Here is a 25,794-nt window from a genome sequence, read left to right as displayed (position 1 = left end):
TTTGGCTTTGGCACAATATTATAATTTATTTTCACAAACACATCTCATTGGCCCAACAAAAAGACTTCACTTCCTTATCATTTTCATTCTTGATCCTATCACTAATTTATCTGCAGGTTGCAAGGGAGGCTGCTGATGTTGTATTAATGGATGACAACTTTGCAACTATAGTAAATCTAGTCAAGTGGGGGCGTTTAGTCTACCAGAACGTGCAACAGTTTGTGCAGTTCCAATTGACGATAAATATTGTTGCTGTTGTATTTAATTTTGTTTCTGCATGCTACTCAGGTATCCTGGTGAACATAAATTCTAATTTTCCCCATTATAGGGGTGTTTGGGAAGGAAGTTTTTTGGTTTTTTTTTTTTGTTTTTTTTCACTAAAAGACAAGTCGGTTACAAAACCAAAAGAAACTAATCCAAACAAAATATCACATCAAATCCCATAATCATTTCACTTTTTCTCTCACAAACATCACATCCAACTTCAAAAAAACCTAACTATCTTCCCAAACACAAAATTTTTTCTCCAATAATATCCTACAACTAAAAAACCTACAAAAAACCCCACTTGCCAAACACCCACTTAGTTTGGTTAGGTTACATCCCTAGTAAGAACTGCCGATGACCCCATTGCCATCAGTTATTATTCTTTTTGTCAACTTTCAGGATCTGCTCCTCTTACTGCTGTCCAATTGTTGTGGGTCAACATGATCAGTGACATTCTTGGTGTTTTACCACTGGTCACAGAACTTCCTAGTGATCAGTTAGAAGAAAGGGCCTTAGTAGGAACAAGCACAAAAATTATCACCAATGCTATGTGGAGGAATATCATTGGTCAAAGTATTTATCAACTGGCTATCCTTTTCATACTCAAATTCAATGGCAAGAGGCTTCTGAAACTTAGTGGTGAAGATGATGGTTGTCTCCTCGATACAGTCATATTCAATTCTTTTGTTCTTTTCCAGGTATGCGCACTATCCAAGAACAAGTTAAAAATCATACATTTCTAAATAGTCTCCAATTCTTGTATTATGATTTCCCTGCTAACATTGTCTTACTGTTTGAACTTGGTTTATGCTTCCTGAAGTCTTAAGAGTCGGGTGTTTCTTTCACTCTTGCTAGTCTTGTGAATTCACAATGTGCATCCATCATAAAAAGTGGAAATTCATCCTACCTTTTTATGAAGGATGTGCCTTTTATGGTGTCTTTAGTTCAAACTTTTGAATTTTGTACTCAAATTGTTCGTGTAGAGCATCACTCTAGAGAGAAGAGTTGAAAAAAAAAAAGGGGGAAATTATCCTATCGGTACCACTGTACCACTGCACCACTGCTCTACTGCATTTCATTTTCATTAGCCCATCTCCATTGTCATTGTTGTCACTGAACTGAAGTACCATTACCATTGCTCTGCTCCACATTTGCTGCCTTCAACGTTGGGCAATGCCACTGCGAATGATTTCACTGTATTCCCATGATTGCCACCAATGCTACGATCTGTCAACTAATTGCCACCACTAATTCCACCAATGCTACTCTTATCTGGCAGGTGTTTAATAGAATAAACAGCTTGGAGGTTGAGAAGATTAATGTATTCCGTGGCTTGCTGAATGGTTGGCTCTTTGTGACTGTCATTGCTTCTATAATGATATTCCAGGTCGTGGTTGTTGAATTCTTGGGGTCATTTGCACACACCAAGCCTCTGGGTTGGCAGCTATGGTTTGTCAGCATACTAATTGGATTTGTAAGCATGCTGATTGCTGTTTCGCTAAAATGCATCTATCCATCCCAGCATGTAGGCACTATCAAAATGTCGACTCAAACTCCTAGTATGCTGACCTCACATTCAGCAACAAAGGATTGCAAAGATTCTCCGGAGTCTAGTGGTTCACAGCTAAGGAAAAGAAAATAATATTCTAGTTTGTTACCCCTGTGATGGGGAACGGAAAGGCATTGGATAGCAATCAATTACAAATTTAGGGATTTTATTTTTACAGAATTTAGAGATTTTATTCTATTTTCCTTGTATGACATTTTATAGTTTTATTTATAATTTTTATAAATTAGTTGTAGGATTTTATTTTTGGTACTGTTATTTAGGGTTTTTCTATGATGCCTATATATATATGGCTTTTATTGTACCATTCGGCCTACAAGACATGTGTGAGGCGTAAGAAAGCCACCCCAAATAAGTGTCAATTTCAGTAGGCGCAAGACAGTCAGCATAGGAGAATAGGGATGGCCAGGAGGCCAGTTTGGGGCGAGTTTGTCATTTCCTGCCCTTGCCGACAATCTCCACTCCTGCCCCTACCCCACCCCGGCTATGGGTGGAATTTTTTAATCCCACCCCTGCCTCCACGGATACCCACAGATATTCGACTATATTTCAAATAGTTAAAAAAATTAAGAATCATTTAAATTCTTAGCATACTAAATAATTTTTTTTATTTTCATATATATAAACCGTAAGACTTTTAAGACTATTATTTATTTATATTTAAATAAAATCATAGACTTATAATATTATTTTCTTATATCTAATTATATTTTATATATATATATATATATATTATTTATTTATATCGGGTTGGGTTTGGATCGGGAAAAGCGATATCCGCTCCTGCCCCACTCCCATTGCGGGTAACCAAAACACAATCTACTCCCGCCTTACATAAGTGTCGAGGCGGTAAAATTTATCCCATTCGAGTGGATATGGGTAGGATCTCGCGGATCGGATTAAAATGACCTCCCTATAAGAGATCGAGTGCTGGAAATTTGTTTTTGTATTTTTTAAATATTATTTTCGTTTCTTTCTTTCCTATATATGCATGTGTGATTGTAAACTTTGGAAGACAGATTATTGTATGGGTTTGGTTTAAGTTTTTTAAATTAAGTTGTTTGAAAATTAAGTCTTTCGTTTTCGTGTTTTTGTATTTTGAGTGAATATTTTTAAAATTTTAAATGTTTATTTTTTAAACTTTTTTAGATACACATTATTTAGATGTATCTAAAAAATAAAAAATTTGTGAAAAAATATTTTAAAAAATTAATAAATATATAAAAACATGAAAAATATATTGAATTTTCGTTTTTTTTTTTTTTTATATTTTTGGCATTTAGTGAATTTTTAAAAGATTTTTTTATAAAAATTATACTTTTTATGTGTATTTATGTTAGGTGTGTCTAAAAATTAAAAAAATTGTTAAAAATATTAAAAAAAAATTAATAAAAACAAGAAAATACGAAAAATAAAAAAATAAAATTTTCTGAGAAATGTTTTTAGAAAATCAAAAACAAGTATTATTTTGAGAAATTATATTGATTTGAGAAAACCCTAGGGAGGGTTGAGTGTTCTTACCTTTCGGTTCTACACCCCACCCTGTCTCTAGTTTCAAGTTAATTATAGCCCATTTATCCCCAGTGCTTCATTCTCATGGAAATCTGTACATATATACTGATTACAAGATGTATCATAGTTGTATTAGCTTGTCAATGTTCTTGATCAGAGTTGTGGGTAACCTCTTAAGCAAGAAGGCTGACCATATCTCTCTAGCTGCTGCATCCAACGTGGCAGGAGAAACAAGAATGAAGTAATTCCCATGTTTTTTTATATGTGCATACGTACATGTCTGTGTATATTACATAATTTTATCAATCTAAGACTAAATGAGGTCAATTGCAATGTGATGAAGTTTGTTTCTGGTAGTTGCTCATGTTTATATTTGTTACTTGTATGAAGATAGATTTAAATTTGTAATGGCTTTCTTTCAGCGAGTAAAATAAATAAATAAATAATATTGTATAACCTGTTGGTTATGTATACCAAGAGGTTAGGTGCTTGTTAATTTGATTAATATGCTTTGGTCTTAAATAATGCTTGGAGACAATCCAAACTTCAGTGTCATTTTTACTTACTTTTGGTGATAGGAATTTCCTTCTTTGTTTTTTCTTTTTAATTTTTTCAAGGGTATGAGGCTCCAACTGTAAACAAGTCGAATTGAGTCAAATAATAAGTTGTTTAAGTTAGATTTGAAAAATTAACAAATTAAAACAATGTATTGAAGTATGGTTTATTTACTTTTTGAGCTGATCTCAAACGTGTTCAAAAAAAAGTTGACCTCAAATGAGTTTCATGGGTCTTCTTTTTTTTGGATAATTATGGGTACTGTTTAAGTAGCTTGTTTTTTTAAAAAAAATAAATGTATTGTGCCGAACTTAGAAAATAATTAGTTTCAAATATATTTTAGTTTAATTTGTTCACATAACGAACGTGTTTTCAATAAGCTAAAAAGGAGTCGAGTCGAGTTCATCTAACACGATTAATTTTTACTGGCCACGACTGTTTTCCAAAATTTTCTACCAGCTTCATTATCAAAACACCAAATAACGACTGTCATAGGTTATGAATTCGAACCAACCCTGATGCAACCACCAAAGCAATAACTCAAAAGGAGTCTTTAAAAAAAAATACTAACAAATTAAAATTAATAATAATAATAATAATAATAGCAGAAGAAGAAGAAGAAGTAATTAGCAATCCACTCATCCGGAGACAGCCAGGAGCTATGGTGCAGAAATCATGCTAAACTACAACACCACTTCCACATCTTTCACTTAATTTTGTAGATCTAGTATAATCTAATCAAAACATCCTCCAACCAAAAACCCATTTCAATATAGAAAATACTGGTACAATCTAGAATTCATCAAATGTCTGCGAATAAAAGTAAAAATCACAACAGCCCAAGAAAACAGGCATTTTATCCAACAGCAACAAGAAGCAAACAATCAACTGATCTTGATGCATGTAAAAGCATGCCATGCCAATGGAAGCTAATGCATATAGAGTACTGGTACCAAAAACTAAAAAAAGTTCTTTGAAACATCCAATTAACTGAATTTGATAGCACTTCTAGAAGGGAATTTAGTTTTCAATAAGACGGGGGAAACCATAAAAGCAAATTTACTGATTCTCACTGAAAAGTGACCCAAATAAATATCCTACTCTATTGAAGTTAACGAGGTCATGATTTGAGGTTAAAAGATCCATTTGTTGCAGTTGCTTGTCTAACCGCAGTCTAATATTTCCCGGAGGCATTTTAATTTCCCCTCATCTTTTCAAAGATTAGAACTATTATGACCTTAAAACATACCATTAGCTAAGTGGCTCCATTTCCTTTCCATCTTCAAGCCAAATCAGGCCCGCTGGGGAGCGACTCATAACCATCATGGTGCTTGGGAGTTGCATTTTCAACTGGGATGCACTTTAAGACAACCGCGATGGGAATGCTCAATGATCCAAGTAAGACGCTTAGTAACCAAAGTTGCCAGCTCAATGGAACAGTGCTTGCAAAGGTACCGAGGAACTCAACTATAATAACTTGGAATGTCACTGTGGAAACCATGACGGCTATGAACACCCAGCTGTTGAACATGCCACGAAAGACGTTGATCTTCTCTATGTCACGGCTGTTTATCTCATTAAACACCTGGAAAAAAAAAAAAAAAAAAAAAGACGAAGAAAAACCGGTGTAGTCAGGGGATGTTATGCTCATTAATCAAACAGAATACTGAAAATTTTGTCACTTTTGCTTCATTTGTTAAAACATTTTCAGATAAGAAACAAGCTCCCTAAAACATTAATCAGGAAGTTGAAGGGCTAAATATAATAGAAGGACTAAATAGGACAAACTTGGGAAGTTGAGGGCTTATTGGAATGAAAATTTAGTTTAAAGACTTAATCGGGGAAAAAATGCAAAATTTGGGGGCTTCTAATATAATTTACTCAAAACATTAAGCTAAGCCCAATAATGTGCAAAACAATACCTGGCAAAACACAAAGGTGTTGAATATGAAAGTATTAAGAACATCAGTAGCATCTGAACTTTCAAGTCTCAAAAGATTCTTCCCATCAAAATTGAAAGTTCCAAGGACAGCCAATTGATAAATGCTCTGACCGATTATGTTTCTCCACATGGCATTGGTAATAAAACTCACTCCCCTCCCAACAGGAGGCCTATTCATAAGCCCATCACTTGGTGGTTCTGTAGCCAGTGCCAATGCACCTAGCGTGTCCATGATCAGGTTCACCCAAAGCAACTGCACGGCAGTTAGAGGAGCAGATCCTGGAATTTATCAGAAATAATCGTTATTGTCAATTTGGGTATTTTATAAGAAAGTGAAAGAGAAAAGTGATTTGGGACCTACGAACCTGATATGCATGCAGAAACGAAGTTGATCACAAGAGCAACGACATTGACAGTCAACTGGAACTGCACAAACTTTTGAATGTTGATATATACTGCGCGTCCCCATTTGGCCACATTTACTATGGTTTTGAAATTGTCATCCAATATGATCACATCAGCGTTTTCTTTTGCGACCTGTAGATGTCATGTGTGAAAAGATTAGGAAAAGAAACACAATAAATTGGAGGAAAAAAAAATTAGAGGAGACGATTAAGCAGTGCAATGGATGTCATTTCTACAAGTTCAAAGTGTTTAGGCAGTATAGTATACATTATAGGAGATTATTAAGCAATTTCTTGATACATTTTAAAGAATGGAATATATTCAAACAAGAAAAACAACAAAATACTATATTAATAAGCAGAAAAACAGACCTCTGTTCCTGCTATTCCCATAGCAAGACCAATGTCTGCTTCATGCAAAGCAGGAGCATCATTAGTCCCATCACCAGTTACCGCAACAACTTCAAACATATTCCTTAAATGGGTTACCAGCTTGTGCTTGTCTAAAGGCAAGGACCGAGCCATTACCTGTATTCATAACCTTAAGCATATCAGAAAAGAAATGTAAGACTTAAGGACTAAAGAATTCAATGCCATCAATTCCCAAACCTGAATTCTGGGTATTATATGCTCCAATTCCTCAGGAGATTTGCTGCGAAAATCTGGTCCTTCTATGGCTAAACCACCTTCAGTGAGTATACCACATTCTCTAGCAATGGCTTTAGCTGTGTTGATGTTATCACCAGTGACCATGCGAACAGTAATTCCAGCTGCCAAACAAGTTCTAACTGCCTCCTTGACACCTGGGCGAACTGGATCCTTAATCCCAACAACTGCTGTCAGCGTATAGCCGCTATCAGGGATGCTACTATTTTCATTGAAATCACCATCAATATCCTTGTATGCCAGGCAGAGAGTCCTCAAAGCTTCAGAGGCAAAACTGTTTATGACATTTGTGGCATCCCTAGTCTGTTCTTCTGACATATGAACCGGTTCTCCACTGCTGTTGACAATCTTGTCACACATTTTTAAGATTATCTCTGATGCACCTTTGCAAAATGCTCGGAGGCCACCATCGGGGAGAGCCACAAGGACAGACATTGTTTTCTTCACAGAATTGAAAGGCTCAATCTTTAACATCTTATAATCCCGGCGTTGAGCATCAAAATCACCATCTAGAAGCAACCCATATTCTAACAATGCAGATTCAGTTGGCGTGCCCAAAATTGAATTCTTTCCATCTTTACCCTTCACCACCTCAGAGCCTGTATTTTGAAATATACCCTGCAAAAGGGTGGTTATAACATTTTCTGATATATCCGAACTCAATATATCTCTTCCTCCACTACCCTTTATTTCTTTGGCTTCTCCACATATCCATATCTTATCAACTACCATACGGTTTGTCGTTAACGTTCCTGTCTTGTCCGTGCAAATGCAAGTAGCAGAACCCATTGTTTCACATGCTGCAAGATGCCTCACAAGTGCCCTGTTGTTCATTAACTTCTTCATTGCAAAGGCAAGACTCAATGTCACTGCCAGTGGTAGTCCTTCAGGAACTGCGACAACAATTATAGTTACTGCAATGGCGAAATAATCCAAAAGCGCTAATGCATCACTGGAAGACCAGTGTGTGAACTCATTGTGAAGTGCTTTCTCCACGAGAAACCTTACTATCAACACCACAAATGTCAACACAGCAAAACCCAAACCAATCTTACCAATGATTGTGGCAACACCATTCAGCTTCACCTGAAGTGGGGTCTCATCTTCTCCCCCCTCACTCAGAGTTTCCATTAACTTACCCCATTCTGTTCTCATACCGACAGTAGTCACTAGCATTTTACCTGACCCATCTTGCACTTTTGTTCCTGCAAGAAGAAAAGGTTTTTCTTTGTGTATATTTACTGGCTCGCTCTCTCCAGACAAACTTGACTCATCGATCAACAAGCTATATCCTGATATGAAAATCCCATCAGCTGGAACTTGGTCCCCGATGGATAGATGAACGACATCTCCAACAACCAAGTCGAATATGGAGACTTTCTGTCTATACCCATCTCTAGTGACCTGAACTATAATCTTTTTCTTTTCTTTATCCAAATCTTTAAATTGCAAGGATTGCTTGTAGTCACTGACTGCAGTGACCATAACTACCAAAAAAATACTGAGAATGATTCCCAGCCCATCATACATGCCCTTTGGCCACCCTTCAGTAGCGAGTCCTACAACTATAGACACGACAGCACAGACCATAAGGATTATGAGGGTAATGTCCTGCAGTGCCTCCCATACAAACATCCAGAAGCCTCTAGAAGGCTGGTCAGTATATCTGTTGAAGCCGTAGATCTTTTCCCTGATAGGTATGTCACTTAATTTGACACCTTCATCCAATGAGACATTCACTTTTTTTGCAACTCCCTCAACTCCTTTAAAGAGTTCCAACCCCTTGGTGTCATGACTACGAACAACAGATGCGAGTTGATTTGGGTGAATTCTAAACCCTGCCTCTCTAGCTTCTTTTGAGAGCTCATCACCTTGACCAACACCTGTAACATCAGAAAAAAATTAAGAAGCAGAGGAAGAAATGAGTACTTAGCATCTGAGCAGACTAAATACACTTCCAATGGAGCTAGTAGTTTGAAAAGATGTACCATCAAGAAACCTGATTGCTGCTTGTTGAACGTAAATAAGAGTTTTTAGGTGTTCCTGGTAAAGACAGGCAGTGAGATATAATCAGGATTATGTTGGAACATTTTCATAATATATTTAAATATATAATATAGTTATATGAATTATTAGATGTGACTTTTGGGTTTAAACCAAATGATGTAACCATTGAGTATAAACAAAAAGGCATGACTCTTGGATTTAAAGGGTATCACTTTTGAATCTAAAGGACACGACCTTTAGTCTAAGGGACACAAACCCATGCCTATATAAAGGTGGAATGGATTGGCAATTGGACAAGAAGAAATCCATATGAAATCCATAGAATTTATCTCAATGATTCATATTGATATTTTCCTCTTTACTTGGTGAATTAGAAAAATCCAAAGATATTCGGGATCTGATTTGGTTCGTGCATAACGTAGTTAGACATCAGTCTTTAGCCTGGGTTTCATTGTATCCTGGAGACGGATTCGCGGGTAACCCGGAGCACACCATATTCGACAGAATTGGTGGGGGGTGAATATCGTCTTAAGAAAAGCGACATTATAACACGCCTTGAAACAATGCTAATTATTTTCTATTTTATCTCTTTCCATCTCATTAACCAAATTTGCACCAACAGATTATGATAAGGGTATGAATTAAAAACAATAAAACTTGCTGCTTTAGGGATTGAGAACTTTTTATAACCTTTGTTCAGATATCATTGTGAACAGCAAGAAACTCACAACAAACTAAGAACTTTTTATAGGCTTTGTTCAGATATAATTGTGAACAGCAAGAAACTCACAACAAACACAGTTAACCTACCATTTCTTACAAAGACGGATATTAAGTGTCTTTTTAAAGTTAATTTCAGTTTGTTTTATGTTGCAAGAAATTTTGTTCCTCTTTTATTTTTATTTTTACATGGAAGTAGAAGTTTGCATGAGTTGCAAATTACAAAGTTTTAGCTTGGACAGCATGACTAGTTTCCTCCACCCACCTGAGTTCAAGTGGTTGTACCTGTAGGATTTTAGAGGGAGGTTGGGAGTACAAGTTTATGGAGAAACATTGAACACCCCATTTTGCTAACCTAACTTACTAACACACTAACATCCTACCAAGTGCAAGAAAAAAGAAAGGAGAAAATGAAACAGTTTATCCCAACATAAATATTCATCAGTGATGCTAGAGACCTCTAATTTAGAGGCTCTAAACACTCCTCTAATGAGGTGGAAAAGGAAAAAAAAAAAAACAGACACAGCACTGGCAGTGGCAGTGGGTATCACTAGTGGCACCTCTAATTAGAGGTCCCAAGCATTTTTGAAATATTCATTAGAAGTCTTAAGGCTTCCTACCTCTCCACTTACAACCAAACTACAGAAATTTTCTTAAGCTTAATTTTCTCTGGCGGTTCTCTATATGCTCTTCTATTGTTTTCTTTTAATAAAGAAACAAATGGCATGTTATGAAGATCCTGATCTCCCGGAAATAGAAGTGGCCGCATTCCATGATCACATGATAATATGAAATTGATTGACATGCTGTTAGTCCATAATTTTTTTAGAATCAATGATACATCTTATGAAATAGAATCAATGATAAATAAAGTTTTTAGGGGTTTGATTTAAACACAATTTGGCCTTAAAATGTGTTTGGTTTTTTAGCCACATTAGTACAAAGAATAGGACCAGGACCTTCCATCTTTGAATATCACTTGGAACAAAAAAAAATGTTAATATGAATCAGCTAAAACTAATTTATTCAGCCTCCGTTTGGGAAGTGGGTTGGCTTTTTGGCTTTTTTGGCTATTTTAGCCTGGGCTAAAAAGCTTGGTTTGGGAAGGGCTTTTTGGCTTTTTGGCTTTTTTGACTTTTTTTGTGAGAGAAGAGTGTAATGATTATGGGTTGGATGTGATGTTTTGTTTGTTATGTTATGACTAAAATAACCTATTTTATTTTTTGTGGCTAAAATAGCCAAAAAAGCCCAACCAACTTCTTCCCAAACGGTATCATTTAAACAAAACATTGCACTTTTTTTATGACAGGTGAGTAATGTTATACAATCATAACATTTAGGGTAAATTATACAACCGGTCCCTATAGTTTGAGACTTTTGTCATTTTAGTCCCTGACTTTTCAATTGTGACACATTTGATCCTGAATTTTGAATTTTGTTCCAAATAATGACAATTGAATATACCATTGCTTAATTTAATAGGCAAAATCATCAATTTCATAAAATATAAACTAATTTGACAAAAATAATGTCAAAAAAATATTTTTGAATTTTTAAAAATTATTTCTGCACACTAAAGATAAAATTATGTAAAATTGATATATTTTTTAGACATTTATTTATTTTACAAAATTAATTTTTATTATGTGTTTGGATGATGATCATGTAATGGGTGGTTGTTTTTATTTTCATTAAATTAGTTTCTATTTTTTCAAAAGTCAAATATGGCTACAACTTTGATATTATTATTAAACCAATTTATTAAATAAAAAATCCAAAACTAAAAATATTTCATATAATAAATATATTGATTACACATCAAAATTTTAACAACCACCCATTACATAATCATCATCCAAACACATAATAAAAATTAATTTGGTAAAAAAATAAAAAAGTAAATGTTTAAAAGATTTATCAATTTTACATAATTTTATCTTTCGTGAGTAGAAATAAATTTTTTAAATTTAAAAATATTTTTTTGACATTTATTTTTATCAAATTAGTTTATATTTTATCAAATTGACGATTTTGCCCTTGAAATTAAGCAATAATATTTTCAATTGTCCTTATTTGGAACAATATTCAAAATTCAAGGTCAAATGTGTCACAATTGAAAAGTCAGGGACCAAAGTGATACGAGTCTCAAACTACAAGGACTATTAGTGTAATTCACTCTAACATTTATATAGAATTTTCGTAGAGAATGGTGTGACTTCTCGTGATCTCTTCATTTTCAATATAAACACCCATTATTGTCATCATAATTTCAAAAATGTCATTAACACATTGTAAAACCCGAGTTATGTGTAGAATTATTTTTTTAGATAGATTAGTTATTAAACTAATTTGTATGGGTCATTTAGTAATATCAAGGAATTAGTTATGAAATGGCTTTATAATTTCTATAACTTAGATGGATAATTTTATAATTTTGAAAAAACTAGGTTATTAAGCCAACATCTTGGCTTTTAAGTCTTGGGAAAACAGATGCCTCCTGAAAAGCTACCACAGGGTTAGAAAAAGAAAAGAAAAAAAAAAAAAAGGAAAACAAAGAGGGAATATTTATAGAGTGGTGATTTTGATCTACTCATCTCTTAGAAGTAAGATTTATTTTATTGTATTTCTATTTATGAATTTAGTTTCAAAATATCAATAGATGATTTGTGTAGGCATATATGATCAAATAAATATATTGATGTAGTCTATGCTGGGGGTCGCCGAACTTTAGAGTGTATTTTGCATTCTGTTTGGGTGGTTTGTATTTTGGGATTGATATGTGATGGGTTAAGTTTAGTGGTGGTGTGTTTGTAGGATATAAGATTGACTGGAAGTAGTTACAAATTTATACATGAATATAAACAACAATAGAATAATATAAGTTGAGAATTTCCGAAACCGTAATGGCTTTGTTTTGATGCTGAAGTGTGGGTGTTCCTGATAGACTACAGGATTAATTTACGCTATTGTTGTTACAAAGAAAAGAATGATGGGTGCAAATAATAATTGTTTATGTGATGTAATATTTTATTAGGTTTGTGACATTGCTGTGGATCTTGGTAATTTGAGATTAGCTTGGGAAATATTATTTTAGCTGTTTGAGGTAAGTAACTCTTTATCACTGTTGGTTCATTTTTATTTATATTGAATCGTTTGAAATTATAAATATTTATTTATAGCCTTCCTGTTCTCTTAAAATAAAATATGAGCCAAGTATAAAACGGCATGAGGTATTATTATGAAAATTATTTGGATATTTTGTAAAACTATTCTGAAAATTATACTAAATGTTTATTATGAAAATATCAAATATTTTATTTAAAAGTTGTGTATTGTTTGAATTCTGAATATCACTCTAATCTGGCTATAATTTGAACCATAGCCAATTAGAGTTATTTATTGGCACAAAAACTAGTTTTTTTGGGACTTTACCACCATGGGCCTATGTGTGGGTCCGGGCCTTGTCATAGGTTAAGTGACCGTAGTCACCAAGACTTGAGTTTAGTGAATCGAATCATTGAATTGTTTGAATATCGAACTATCGATTTGAACAACGAAATTTCTTCGAATTATCTCATTGTCTTTTCAATTAAAATGTATTGCTACACTGTTTATTTTCAACTATGAAATCATTTTAAAAAATAATTGTTCATTTATTGAATTGTAGCAAAAATATATGTATTGGTTATCGATTAATATTTTTTTGTATACTTGATCCAGCTAGCAGTGATGGTTGGTTATTTGATAGGCTGTCTAATTGACTCTTATTTTATTTTTTTACAGATTCTGAGGAGTAGAACTGTGCGAGTTTTTACTTGTGAGAGTGCCAAAAGTAGGATTATGATTTAGGTTACTTTGATTAATATTTTGTTAGTGGATTATATTAGCGAACTTGATGAACAATTTTATATGATAAGAATCTTTTATTATTTATGAATTTTGACATTATGATAATTAGATATTTAATTTGAGTATTTTATATTGGGGCAAATTTCACTTTATCCTCCTATGGTTTAGGCCATGTACGGATTACCCCTGACTTTCGAATATCACCACATAACCCCTTGTGGTTGATAAAGTAAAGTGCACAGTTAACATCGTTAATGACAGACGTAAAAAGACTAATTTGTCCTTGTATATATATATATATATATATCTAACCTGCAGATCTAAGAAGCTTTTTCTCTTCTTACTCTCTCTCTCTAGTCTACCTTACCTGCAAATCTAAAATGTTGAATTGTATTGGGCTGATGATAATGACCACCCTCTCCTTCGTTGATGCTTTTGGTGAGCATCACCATCAACGAAGCACAATGTTGTTTAAATTATGTTGCTTTTGGTGATTTTATATATATATATATATATATATCTATCTATATTATTATAAAGTGAACACCTCTTATGGTGTTCTGAAGTTTTGTTTCTTATATTGTTACTGTTAGTATATTATTGTATATTAATATTGTATATTAATATTGTATATTAGTAGTGTTAGTCATCATTGTAGTCTATCATTATGTTTATGCTTTCATAATTGTTGTTCCCTCTTTCCGTTATGCTTTCGGTGCTAAGGCACCCTATGTCTCTTTTCCTCTCTATAAAAGAGAGGTGTACATCTCCTTGTAATTAAAACAGATATACAACAACTGAACAATTCAGTATTTCTCTCTCTCTCTCTATTCTCTATCACTCTCTCAAATTATTGTTTCATGGTATCAGAGCCCAGTGTTGCATTTCTGGCAATTTTCGATTTTGGTGTTTAGTCCCGTACACAGTGGCATACATCAAACCGCTCGGAATTTCCTCACGAGTCCAACGGCACCAAGCCCATCCTCAGAACACCCTCCACGCGCCCTCACGCGCCACCTTTGTCTTCGGCGCGTCACCACCTCCGCCACCACTCTCACACGCGCCCGCACGCGCCATCTGTTGCACCTTGCTTCCGCCACGCGCCTCCACGCGCCCACACAACCGCGGCTGACGTCAGCCCTACCACTCCCGTACGCCGCGCCTGCTACTGTGCGCTTTTCGTGCGCCGCTTCACTAAAGTGCACCCGCGTGCGCCAAAACGGCTACCGTGCGCCGCGCCTGCGCCTGTCCGCTATCGTGCGCTGCCGCTTCCTGCTAACGTGCTCCTTCTTGCAGCCTGCTAACGTGCGCCGCTGACATCATTGCTGACATCATCTCTGTCCAGCATACCTTTCCTGGCTATTTTCGACCTTCCGGACTCACTGGTACACTCTGTTTTACCTAATTTTGCTCCTACAGGTCTATTCCTCTTGCTTTAATCCTCCTCAACTCGTATTATGGATCGTCCTGATGCCTCCCATCCCATTTCCGTTATTTTGAATGGTTCCAACTATGTTCTGTGGGCCCAAGCCATGTCTTCCTTCCTCAAAGGCAAGAAGCTCTGGCGAATTGTCACCGGGGATGTGACTAAACCGGTTAAAGACAGTGTCACTACTGAAACTACTGCTCATACTGCTACATATGAAGACCGACTTGAGGAATGGGACAGTAAAAATTACCAAATCATTACCTGGTTTCGTAATACATCTATTACCTCTATCAGTCTTCAGTTTGGTCGCTTTCAGCTTGACTCTGTAAATACTCCTGCAAAGGACATATGGAATTTTTTGAAAGAACGATACCAGACTACTGGTCTTGCCCATCAATATCAACTTCAGAACCAACTTCATCGCATGCGCCAAGAATCCACTCAGTCCATTAATGACTTCCTTTCTCAAATGTACTCTGTTTGGGATCAGCTTGCTCTTTCAGAACCAACTTGGCATAACCACGAAGATGCTGTTTTATTTACTATCTATCGCAACCAGCAAAGATTGGTGCACTTTCTCATGGCTCTTACTTCCTCCTTTGAGCCCGTACGTGCCTCTCTGCTTCATCGCCATCCATTGCCCACTCTTGAACAAGCAATTTCTGAGTTGCTCTCAGAGGAGACTCGTCTTGGTACACTTCAAACTCATCATGTGGACTCTGTTCTTGCCACTCCTCCGTCCCGGCCATCATTTACCCAGCGGCCCACTGCTTGCCTCTATTGTCAGAATCGGGGCCTTTCTTCAACCCATCTCCTGGTCAACTGCCCCGTCAGATCCTGCCGCTACTGCAACAAACTTGGTCCTGGTCATCTACAACAGGATTGTTTTCGCAATCCTTCCCGATCATCCTCCAATAGCCACTCCTCTCGCGGTGGCTCTTCCCGGGGAAACTTTCATCGTTCCGGGAATCAGTCTCATCACACTGCTGCTGCTGCTTCCGGGAATCAGTCTCATCACACTGATGCTTCTGCCTCTGCGGAGTTCTCTGAGTCACCTGCTCCGTCTACCTCTCGCTTTTCTCCGACAGATGTAGAGGCCATGCTCAAACAACTTCTCTCCTCTTCTGGTACACCTCCTCCTACTGCTTTGTCTGTAATCCCAGGTAACTCTTCTTGGTATTTTGACTCTGCCTGTTATAATCATATGACCTCCAGTTCTACTATCTTTTCTTCCTCCTCCTCATCTCCTCCTTTTCCCTCCATTCATACTGCTGATGGTTCCCTCATGTCTGTCCGTCATGTTGGTACTGTTTCCACCTCTTCTTTATCTCTACCTCAAGTTTATCATATCCCTGCTCTCACTTTAAATCTTATTTCCATTGGTCAATTATGTGAACTTGGTCTAACTGTCACATTTTCTGCTACTGATTGTTTGGTACAGGACCCTCAGACGGGGCAGACTATTGGGATCGGCCGTAAGCGTGGACGTCTCTATGAACTCATTCACCTTCATGTTCCTACCTCTCCTCAGATCGTTGCTCCTACCTCTACTTCCTCATTATCTCCCTTTCATCTTTGGCATTGTCGCTTAGGGCATATTTTTGTTAATCGCTTAAAGTCTTTGGTTTCTAGTGGACAGTTGGGTCATGTAATTCCCGATCATTTCGATTGTATACCCTGTCAACTTGCTAAACAACCTGCTTTATCATTTAATAAAAGTACTTCTGTTTCCCTTGCACCTTTTGATCTTATACATTCGGATATTTGGGGACCCTCCCCTACTTCTACTATGGGGGGATCTCGTTATTTTGTTGTCTTTATTGATGATTTTTCCCGATTTACTTGGCTTTTTCTCATGAAACATCGGTCTGAACTTAAATACATTTATTATCGCTTTGCCCAAATGGTCCACACCCAATTCTCTAAAGTCATCAAAATTTTTCGCTCTGACAATGCTATGGAATATCGGGATTCAGATTTCCTTTCTTTTCTTCAGCATCATGGTACACTGCCTCATCGTTCTTGTGCTGGCACGTCCCAGCAAAATGGCCGCGCTGAACGGAAACGTAGGCATATCCTTGACACTACTCGTGCTCTCCTTCTGTCTTCTTCCTGTCCTGAAAACTTTTGGGGGGAAGCTGCCCTCACTGCTGTTTACACTATCAACTGTGCTCCTACCCCTGTCATCCTTAATCAAACTCCCTTTGAACGTCTGCATGGCACTCCTCCTCCTTACGCCAATCTCCGGGTTTTTGGCTCTGCCTGCTTTGTTCTTCTTCAATCTCATGAACACACCAAACTTGAACCTCGTTCTCGTCTTTGTTGCTTTCTTGGATATGGAATTGAACATAAAGGCTTTCGCTGTTGGGATCCTCTCTCTAAACGTCTTCGTATCTCTCGCCATGTCGTTTTCTGGGAACACCAAATGTTTTCCTCGCTCTCCTCATTTCACCTACCCACACTTTCCACTTCTGTACTGTTTACTAATCCTTCCATCGATCTTTTCTCTGCTGATTTTGATACAGGGTCTTCATTCATCGAGACGCCCTTGCTCACTCCTGATTCTGTCCAGCCTGCTCCCTCTGAAGGTCTACCTCTTATTGCCACACCTCCTTCTCCACCGGTTCTTCCTCCCACCGATCCTCCTACGGGTCGACCACGCCGGGTAACTCAACCTCCTCTCCATCTTCGTGATTATATTGTTGGATCTGCTGCCTTCTCTACTTATGAACCTACCTCCTATCGTGAGGCTTGTACTAATCCTCTTTGGCAGCAAGCTATGACTGATGAACTCCAGGCCTTGGACAAAGCTCATACTTGGGATCTTGTTGATCTTCCTCCTGGCAAGACTGCAATTGGCTGCAAATGGGTTTACAAAATCAAAACACATTCTGATGGCTCTATTGAACGCTACAAAGCTCGTCTTGTTGCCAAGGGTTTCAACCAGGAATATGGTATTGATTATGAGGAGACATTCTCTCCTGTTGCTCGGCTTACCTCTGTTCGCAGTTTACTTGCCGTTGCTGCTGCTCGCCACTGGGGGCTCTTTCAGATGGATGTCAAAAATGCTTTCCTCAATGGTCATCTTCTTGAGGAGGTCTACATGCAACCTCCACCTGGGTCCACTTTTCAACCTCATCAGGTTTGCAAACTACAGCGTGCTCTCTATGGCCTCAAGCAGGCGCCTCGTGCTTGGTTTGCTACGTTCAGTTCTACCATTCATGACTTCGGGTTCACCTCTAGCTCCTATGACTCAGCTCTTTTTATACGGTCTACTTCTCATAGTACCACTCTTCTTCTTCTATATGTGGATGATATGATTATCACTGGTAATGATGAAGCTGGTATTCTCCACCTCAAACAGTTTCTCCACCGACAGTTTGAAATGAAGGACCTTGGTACTCTTAACTACTTCTTAGGCCTTGAAGTCTCTCATGACTCTACTGGTTCCTATTTGTCCCAGGCCAAATATACATCCGATCTTCTGGCTCGTGCTGGTCTTACTGATTGCAAAACTACCTCTACTCCAGTTGATCCTCAGATTCGTCTCACTCCTCTCGATGGGACTCTTCTCTCTGATGCTACTCTTTATCGCCAGCTCGTCGGCAGTCTTGTCTACCTCACAGTCACTCGTCCTGACATTGCCTATGCTGTTCACATTGTCAGTCAGTACATGTCGACTCCCCGCACTCCCCACTATACTGCTCTACTCCGCATCCTTCGCTACCTCAAAGGCACTCTGTTCCATGGCCTTTACTTCTCTGCTTCCTCCTCTCTTGAACTGCGTGCCTTTTCCGATGCTGATTGGGCTGGGGATCCTACGGATCGACGCTCTACCACAGGTTTCTGCTTCTTCTTAGGGGATTCTCTTCTTGCTTGGCGTAGCAAAAAACAATCCCTCACTGCCCGCTCTAGCACCGAAGCTGAATACCGAGCTCTTGCTGATACTACTCAGGAACTTCTCTGGCTTCGCTGGCTCCTTACTGATATGGGTGTTTCTTCTTCTGGTCCTACCCCTCTCTATTGTGACAATCAGAGTGCCATTCAGATTGCTCACAATGATGTTTTTCATGATCGCACCAAACACATTGAGATTGATTGTCACTTCATTCGCCAGCATGTTACCTGTGGTACTGTTCATCTTCTCCCTATTGCTTCAGTCGATCAACCCGCTGATATCTTCACTAAAGCTCATCCTCCTGGCCGCTTCCATGATCTTGTTTCCAAACTCAACTTAGTTGATGCTTTCCCTCCTTGAGTTTGCGGGGGGATGTTAGTATATTATTGTATATTAATATTGTATATTAATATTGTATATTAGTAGTGTTAGTCATCATTGTAGTCTATCATTATGTTTATGCTTTCATAATTGTTGTTCCCTCTTTCCGTTATGCTTTCGGTGCTAAGGCACCCTATGTCTCTTTTCCTCTCTATAAAAGAGAGGTGTACATCTCCTTGTAATTAAAACAGATATACAACAACTGAACAATTCAGTATTTCTCTCTCTCTCTCTATTCTCTATCACTCTCTCAAATTATTGTTTCAGTTACGTGTCCACTTTTTTATTTAAAATTAAAAAAAAAATCAGATAGATGAGTGGAGGAGACTTGAACCTTAGATTTAAATATCAAGTGAATAAGATACTTACCACTTGACTAGCACACAATATATAATAAATTTTTTATTTTATTTTTATTTATTTGAATAGCAACTGCATCGCGTGTGGCAACCGCTAGTACATATATATAGCTACATCATCAACGAAGCACAATGTTGCTATTGGTGATTATATACATATATATAGCTACATATATATACATTTATTTTTTATAGAAATTATGTTGTTTAAATTAATTTAGGTTTTTGTTTTAGATTTTTGGGAGGTTTTGATTTTCAGAAGTACTATAATTTTTATTCATATTTCCAAAATGTTTTCAGAAAGTGTTTGATGATTTTTCATCAAAGTTGTGTAAGAAAGATATATACGCCAGGCTCTGTCTACAAAATTCCTTCCATGGAGGCACAAAGGTTTGACTTTCTTTCTTATGCTAATACATATATCGACTATTAAGGGGTGAGCTAAATCTTTTTTCTTTTTAGTGTTTTGGTGCCAATTCAAATATAGAAAAATGTTCTTCAGTAGAAAATAAACCGGGTAAGAGAAATAGTTGCGGGGAGAAAAACTTTGAATTTCAAAATTTTAAACCAACAGAGATGCTATATGCTTATCGGAATTTAAATATATGATGTATATTTATATATAATATACAATCACACCCAATAGATTTGGGACTTGGGATGGATGTTATAAGGTTGATCGCGCGTATCATCTTTAAAGAAAAAAAATAAGATTAACAGACCCTAATTGTTTTTAAAAAATTATCAAAATTTTGCTATTCGTTTTTTCTTAAAACATAAATGTGGTCTTATTATGCGGTTATAGATGTTCAAAAAATTCGATCTTTTCTTGAACAGCTCAGATTATCAAAGTATTTACAGACATGCTTCTATGGATTACGTAGCACACCAACCCCACTCTGATAAATCTGATCTCAATTAACATTATTAAATATGATACAGATTGTATCACGGTCTAGTTAGGCTCACGTACCCCACTCTCTCATAATTTAATTCGTACATTTTTCAAATTATTATTTATAAATTGTCTATAAAAATTAAAACTCAATCACTATGGTTATATTATTCTATCATTTAAAAATTGAAAATAAATAAATAGCAAGTATAAGTTTGAAAGTAGACTATTCTGAAATAAATATAATTACAATTAACTAATCAATTTTATTATTTATTATTTATTTTGGTGGAGCATCACAAATCATGGGCCTGTGATGGGGCGATGTGCCCAACTCAACCGTCCTTTTAAATACAACCATAAAGTCATAGATCGAAAATGGTTTTCAATTCAAAATAAAACAGTGGTTTGATTGAAAACCGTCAAGCATATCAGAAACAATCTCCTCCTCTGGAACTGGGGAGGGAATTGTGAGTTCGTGAAGACGTTTTCGTGAATTTATTGTGATAATTCAAATCATTTATATTTAAAATGATCCAATTATAGGATTATGTATGTCTAATTAATTTTATTTTTTATATTAATAATATATTCGATAAACCTTATAAACAGTTCAAGCTATTAAAATAAAATCAAAATGAACCTCAATTGGGCTGTTGGGGTGCTGTAACAAAAAAAAACAATGTATATATTTAAAATTTAGAATTGCCTGAGATTCGAATCACGTTTCGATAATTTAAAACATTTATTTTATCTGATACTTTGTATATACCATTCTCACAAAAAAAATTAAATCGATTAGAAAATTATAACATATTCAATTTATTGTATTTGTTATAAAAGAAAAATAAATAATTTATTTTTAAAAATACAATAATTCTTCTTCTTTTTTTGTGACAAATTCATAAAAATTAATAAAATAAAATTTATCAAATCTATCTAATTTGTTTATTTATAGGTGTTATGATGAACCTTCTAATAAAATAAACTATACAAATAATGCCAATAGTGTACTCTAGTCAAGAATCCTTTAAAATACATGTAAAAGGTAATTAATATATAGTTGAGGACGTAAGGTAACACGCGCAGTTAGCGCACCATTTGCGTATGAAAATTGGTAATCCAAAGTTGGAATCTACCAGCAAAAACAACCAAATCGAAATCGAAATCTCACCATTGACATTTCGTTTCCATTTCACAAAGTTACGATAAACTATTCGAGAATAGTGAAAGTGTGGACTCGGTATTGCTTCATTTTCTTTTCCTTCCCAGTGTTTCAATTTATTTTCCTAGATGCCAAACAGAGAGAGACATAGAGCTAAATGGACAACAAACCTGGATTTTGAGAAGCTTAGTCTTGGCTTCGGATTTCTTGGCGAGATCCACGATCATGCGGAACCGTCTCCGGCGGTTCTTCACGACGGTGACGGCGCATCTCCACCGCCTCTGCGCTTCCTCCGACGGATTCTTCGCCGGAATATCAACCAATTTTCATATATGGTTGAGGCCGTAAGGTAACACGCACAGTTAGCGCACCATTTGCGTATGAAAATTGGTAATCCAAAGTTGGAATCTACCAGCAAAAACAACCAAATCGAAATCGAAATCTCACCATTGACATTTTTCGTTTCCATTTCACAAAGTTACGATAAACTATTCGAGAATAGTGAAAGTGTGGACTCGGTATTGCTTCATTTTCTTTTCCTTCCCAGTGTTTCAATTTATTTTCCTAGATGCCAAACAGAGAGAGATATAGAGCTAAATGGACAACAAACCTGGATTTTGAGAAGCTTAGTCTTGGCTTCGGATTTCTTGGCGAGATCCACGATCATGCGGAACCGTCTCCGGCGGTTCTTCACGACGGTGACGGCGCATCTCCACCGCCTCTGCGCCCCCTCCGACGGATTCTTCGCCGGAATATCAACCAATTTTCATATATGGTTGAGGACGTAAGGTAACACGCACAGTTAGCGCACCATTTGCGTATGAAAATTGGTAATCCAAAGTTGGAATCTACCAGCAAAAACAACCAAATCGAAATCGAAATCTCACCATTGACATTTTTCGTTTCCATTTCACAAAGTTACGATAAACTATTCGAGAATAGTGAAAGTGTGGACTCGGTATTGCTTCATTTTCTTTTCCTTCCCAGTGTTTCAATTTATTTTCCTAGATGCCAAACAGAGAGAGATATAGAGCTAAATGGACAACAAACCTGGATTTTGAGAAGCTTAGTCTTGGCTTCGGATTTCTTGGCGAGATCCACGATCATGCGGAACCGTCTCCGGCGGTTCTTCACGACGGTGACGGCGCATCTCCACCGCCTCTGCGCCTCCTCCGACGGATTCTTCGCCGGAATATCAACCAATTTTCATATATGGTTGAGGACGTAAGGTAACACGCACAGTTAGCGCACCATTTGCGAATGAAAATTGGTAATCCAAAGTTGGAATCTACCAGCAAAAACAACCAAATCGAAATCGAAATCTCACCATTGACATTTCGTTTCCATTTCACAAAGTTACGATAAACTATTCGAGAATAGTGAATGTGTGGACTCGGTATTGCTTCATTTTCTTTTCTTTCCCAGTGTTTCAATTTATTTTCCTAGATGCCAAACAGAGAGAGATATAGAGTTAAATGGACAACAAACCTGGATTTTGAGAAGCTTAGTCTTGGCTTCGGATTTCTTGGCGAGATCCACGATCATGCGGAACCGTCTCCGGCGGTTCTTCACGACGGTGACGGCGCATCTCCACCGCCTCTGCGCCTCCTCCGACGGATTCTTCGCCGGAATATCAAAGTCCTTCAACAACGACTCCATTGCTCTAGCCCAAATTATACATACATATACGTCTAGGGAGAGACAGAGGGAGGGAGGGAGGGAGGGAGTTCTGGCTGGAATCCAAAATCTGAGAGAGAGTCCAGAGAATGGGGCAGAGGTGGAAGGGAAAAAAAATTGATACTCCGGAAAGGATTAGAACAGACCACAAGAGTTCAAAGGAAAGGAAATAAAACCAAGAAAACAAACAACTGCAAACAGAGGCCTAAAGTCTCTGATATTCACGCCACGGAAGGTCAGCCACCACCAAATTTCGAACCTCCTCCGGAGGGTCTTCCTTGACAAGCAGGTGCTCTTCTTGATCAGCTCCAAGATTAACCAACTTGTCAGCACACTGGTTTCTTTCTCTCAAAATGTGTTGGACAGAGCATCTACACTTTTCAAGAGATGTCTTACGTCTTCTACAATTCTCCGGAGAGAAGCATTAACCACGCTTGTGTTTTATAGGAGAAAATGAGTGTGGGTGTTTGGGAAGAAAAAAAGTAGCTAAATTTAGGCTAAAAATCACAAAAAGATAAAATAGGTTAAAATAGTTAATAAGATAAAATATCACATCAAACTCATAATCATTTCATTTTTTCTCTCACAAACATCACATCCAACCACAAAAAAATCCAATCATCTTCCCAAACACAAAAATTTTAGCCTACTTAAAATAGCCAAAAACTAAAATAGCCTACTAAAATAGTTCCCCCAAATTTTTAGTGACATATGGACCTTTATATTGTGAATCTTTTATACTATTTTGATAATTTTTTTTAATACTTGATTTGATTTCAACATTAATATATTAATGAGGCCATATCTAACGTTGTACCAAATTCACCACTAAATTTAAATTTGGTAGTTTCATCAAACCTATATCAAATTAAAAATATTAAAAATATTTCACCAAACTAAGGATGGTTGGCACGTTTCAATATTTTACTATGCGTAGCCGTTGAGGATGTGACCCACCGGACAATCAGTCGAAGGTTCGGTCGGATGTCCGCCCGATCATCCTCTTCCTTGAAAAATGCCCCACAATGGTTTGTACTAAAATTAGCCATTGATTTCGCAAGAAGGTTACTGTTGCTATGGTTTATAAAATCAAATGGCTTTATTTTTCAATTTCACAATATCATTACAATTTCTCTTTTATTTGTCATTATTAATTTCAATCGTCACTTTTTATTTCATTTGTCAGTTGTTTCTTTTATAATAATATTCTAATTGTGTAATCTTCAGTCTTCAGTATTTCTTAAATTTTTCACTTCTTTCTTTAATTTTTTTACTTGTTTTTTTACAATATTTTGAACTATGTGTTGAATATTGTATCATCTTGAATTTTTTTAACTTGTTTATTTGTAAAAAATTTATCTTCAAACTATGACGACGTATATATTTATGTCATACAACAGAACCACCTCTTTTCTTTGACCACTCACTTGCTCTCAGAATCTGTATCATACTAGCATTATTTATCTCATAAAGACCCAAAAGTGTAACCATTTTTTCATTATCACTTTCATTATCAGAGAATGAGGAAGAAGAAGAGGATGAAAAATCAGTGAACAAATAAAAAGTTGAGCTAGTCATTATGTTTTGTTTTTCAGTTATGGGTTGGTTCCAGATACAACGTTGTTTGCTAGGTTTATATACTACATGGTTAGAACTATTTATATCTATTTTTTTAGGGAAATCATTAATGGAGGCAAAAAGAAATAAAAAATATTTAATGGAGGAAAAAACAAATGCCAAGGAATTGAGGGAAACAGAAATTGAGGGAAATAGGTGTTTTTCATTTACTCTTATCGGTCGACTAGCCGAACAACCGGTCGGTCGTCCCCCTAGACAACTTGTGTTTTGTTGATAACTACAAATTCACCGTTACAGTGGTTGATATCAAATAGAAGAATTCGTCAAATTATTACTCAGATTTGATGAAATATTTGGTACACCGTTAGAGATGCCCTGATGAGACCATTTCCAATTATTTATCAAATACATTATTAAATTTAAATTTGATGAAAAAAGTTATTTTTTTATTCCTCCAATGGTTCATCAAAATCCACCATCAAATCTAGGATTTAGTGTTATCTGTTGGTTTTTTCTCCTGTGCGGTTTGGTCCCTCACCAACCCTTTGTGATCGAGCTAGTAGATGATTCAACTCTCTTCTTGGTGCCAACCTAGTTGGGATCGGGTTAGTTTACTATGATACTTTTTGCTCCTCCACCCCTTTATTTGATTTAAATTCATTTGATGTATGATTTTATCATCAATAAAGGTTTCTTTTTTGTTGATAAAAAAAAAATCACTATTAATTGGTCCTATTTGGTAGAGCTTATTTCCAGCTTATTTCAGCTTTTAGCTTAATTTAAGTTATTTTGATTTGTTTAGTTCAGCTTAACAATACAGCTTATAACTTTTTATAAGTCAAAAATCAACTTATTCTTTGAGTAGGAAAGGAGAAACTTAATTTATAAGTCAAAAATCAGCTTATGTTCACAGTTATAAGCTA

General features: G+C 36.5%; 2 protein-coding genes across 6 annotated transcripts in view; one reads left to right on the top strand and one right to left on the bottom strand.

Moving 5' to 3' along the window:
• The window catches only part of LOC145801484 (calcium-transporting ATPase 4, plasma membrane-type-like), a 34,191-nt gene extending 32,114 nt beyond the window's left edge, over nucleotides 1–2,077 (top strand). For both annotated transcript variants that reach the window (XM_082893178.1, XM_082893179.1), the window contains 3 exons: nucleotides 117–288; nucleotides 667–965; nucleotides 1,547–2,077. In XM_082893178.1, coding sequence (XP_082749304.1) covers nucleotides 117–288; nucleotides 667–965; nucleotides 1,547–1,909 — 834 coding nt within the window. In that variant the 3' untranslated portion in view covers nucleotides 1,910–2,077. The remainder of the gene's footprint in view (nucleotides 1–116; nucleotides 289–666; nucleotides 966–1,546) is intronic.
• A 2,559-nt stretch (nucleotides 2,078–4,636) lies between these two features.
• LOC114322302 (calcium-transporting ATPase 4, plasma membrane-type) lies at nucleotides 4,637–23,758 on the bottom strand. Of its 4 annotated transcripts, XM_082893177.1 has the most exons (9): nucleotides 22,667–22,904; nucleotides 22,227–22,464; nucleotides 21,787–22,024; nucleotides 8,902–8,956; nucleotides 6,857–8,796; nucleotides 6,620–6,775; nucleotides 6,209–6,380; nucleotides 5,824–6,122; nucleotides 4,637–5,486 (listed from the first exon to the last, which is right to left on the bottom strand). In XM_082893177.1, the coding sequence occupies exons 3-9, from the start codon at nucleotides 21,841–21,843 to the stop codon at nucleotides 5,184–5,186; spliced, it is 2,982 nt and encodes a 993-aa protein (XP_082749303.1). In that variant the 5' UTR covers nucleotides 21,844–22,024; nucleotides 22,227–22,464; nucleotides 22,667–22,904; the 3' UTR covers nucleotides 4,637–5,183. The 4 variants fall into 4 exon arrangements, with proteins under 4 accessions (XP_082749303.1, XP_082749302.1, XP_082749300.1 ...); XM_082893176.1 differs by having other exon boundaries at nucleotides 22,227–22,904; XM_082893174.1 differs by lacking the exons at nucleotides 21,787–22,024; nucleotides 22,227–22,464; nucleotides 22,667–22,904 and adding an exon at nucleotides 23,105–23,758.
• Between the last annotated feature and the right edge of the window lie 2,036 nt (nucleotides 23,759–25,794).

This window comes from Camellia sinensis, chromosome 10, assembly GCF_055761805.1.
Source record: "Camellia sinensis isolate YWXY chromosome 10, ASM5576180v1, whole genome shotgun sequence".
NCBI classification, from domain to species: domain Eukaryota; kingdom Viridiplantae; phylum Streptophyta; class Magnoliopsida; order Ericales; family Theaceae; genus Camellia; species Camellia sinensis.
The sequence above is the reverse complement of the archived record's forward strand: the minus strand, read 5'-3'. Positions and strand labels throughout refer to the sequence as shown.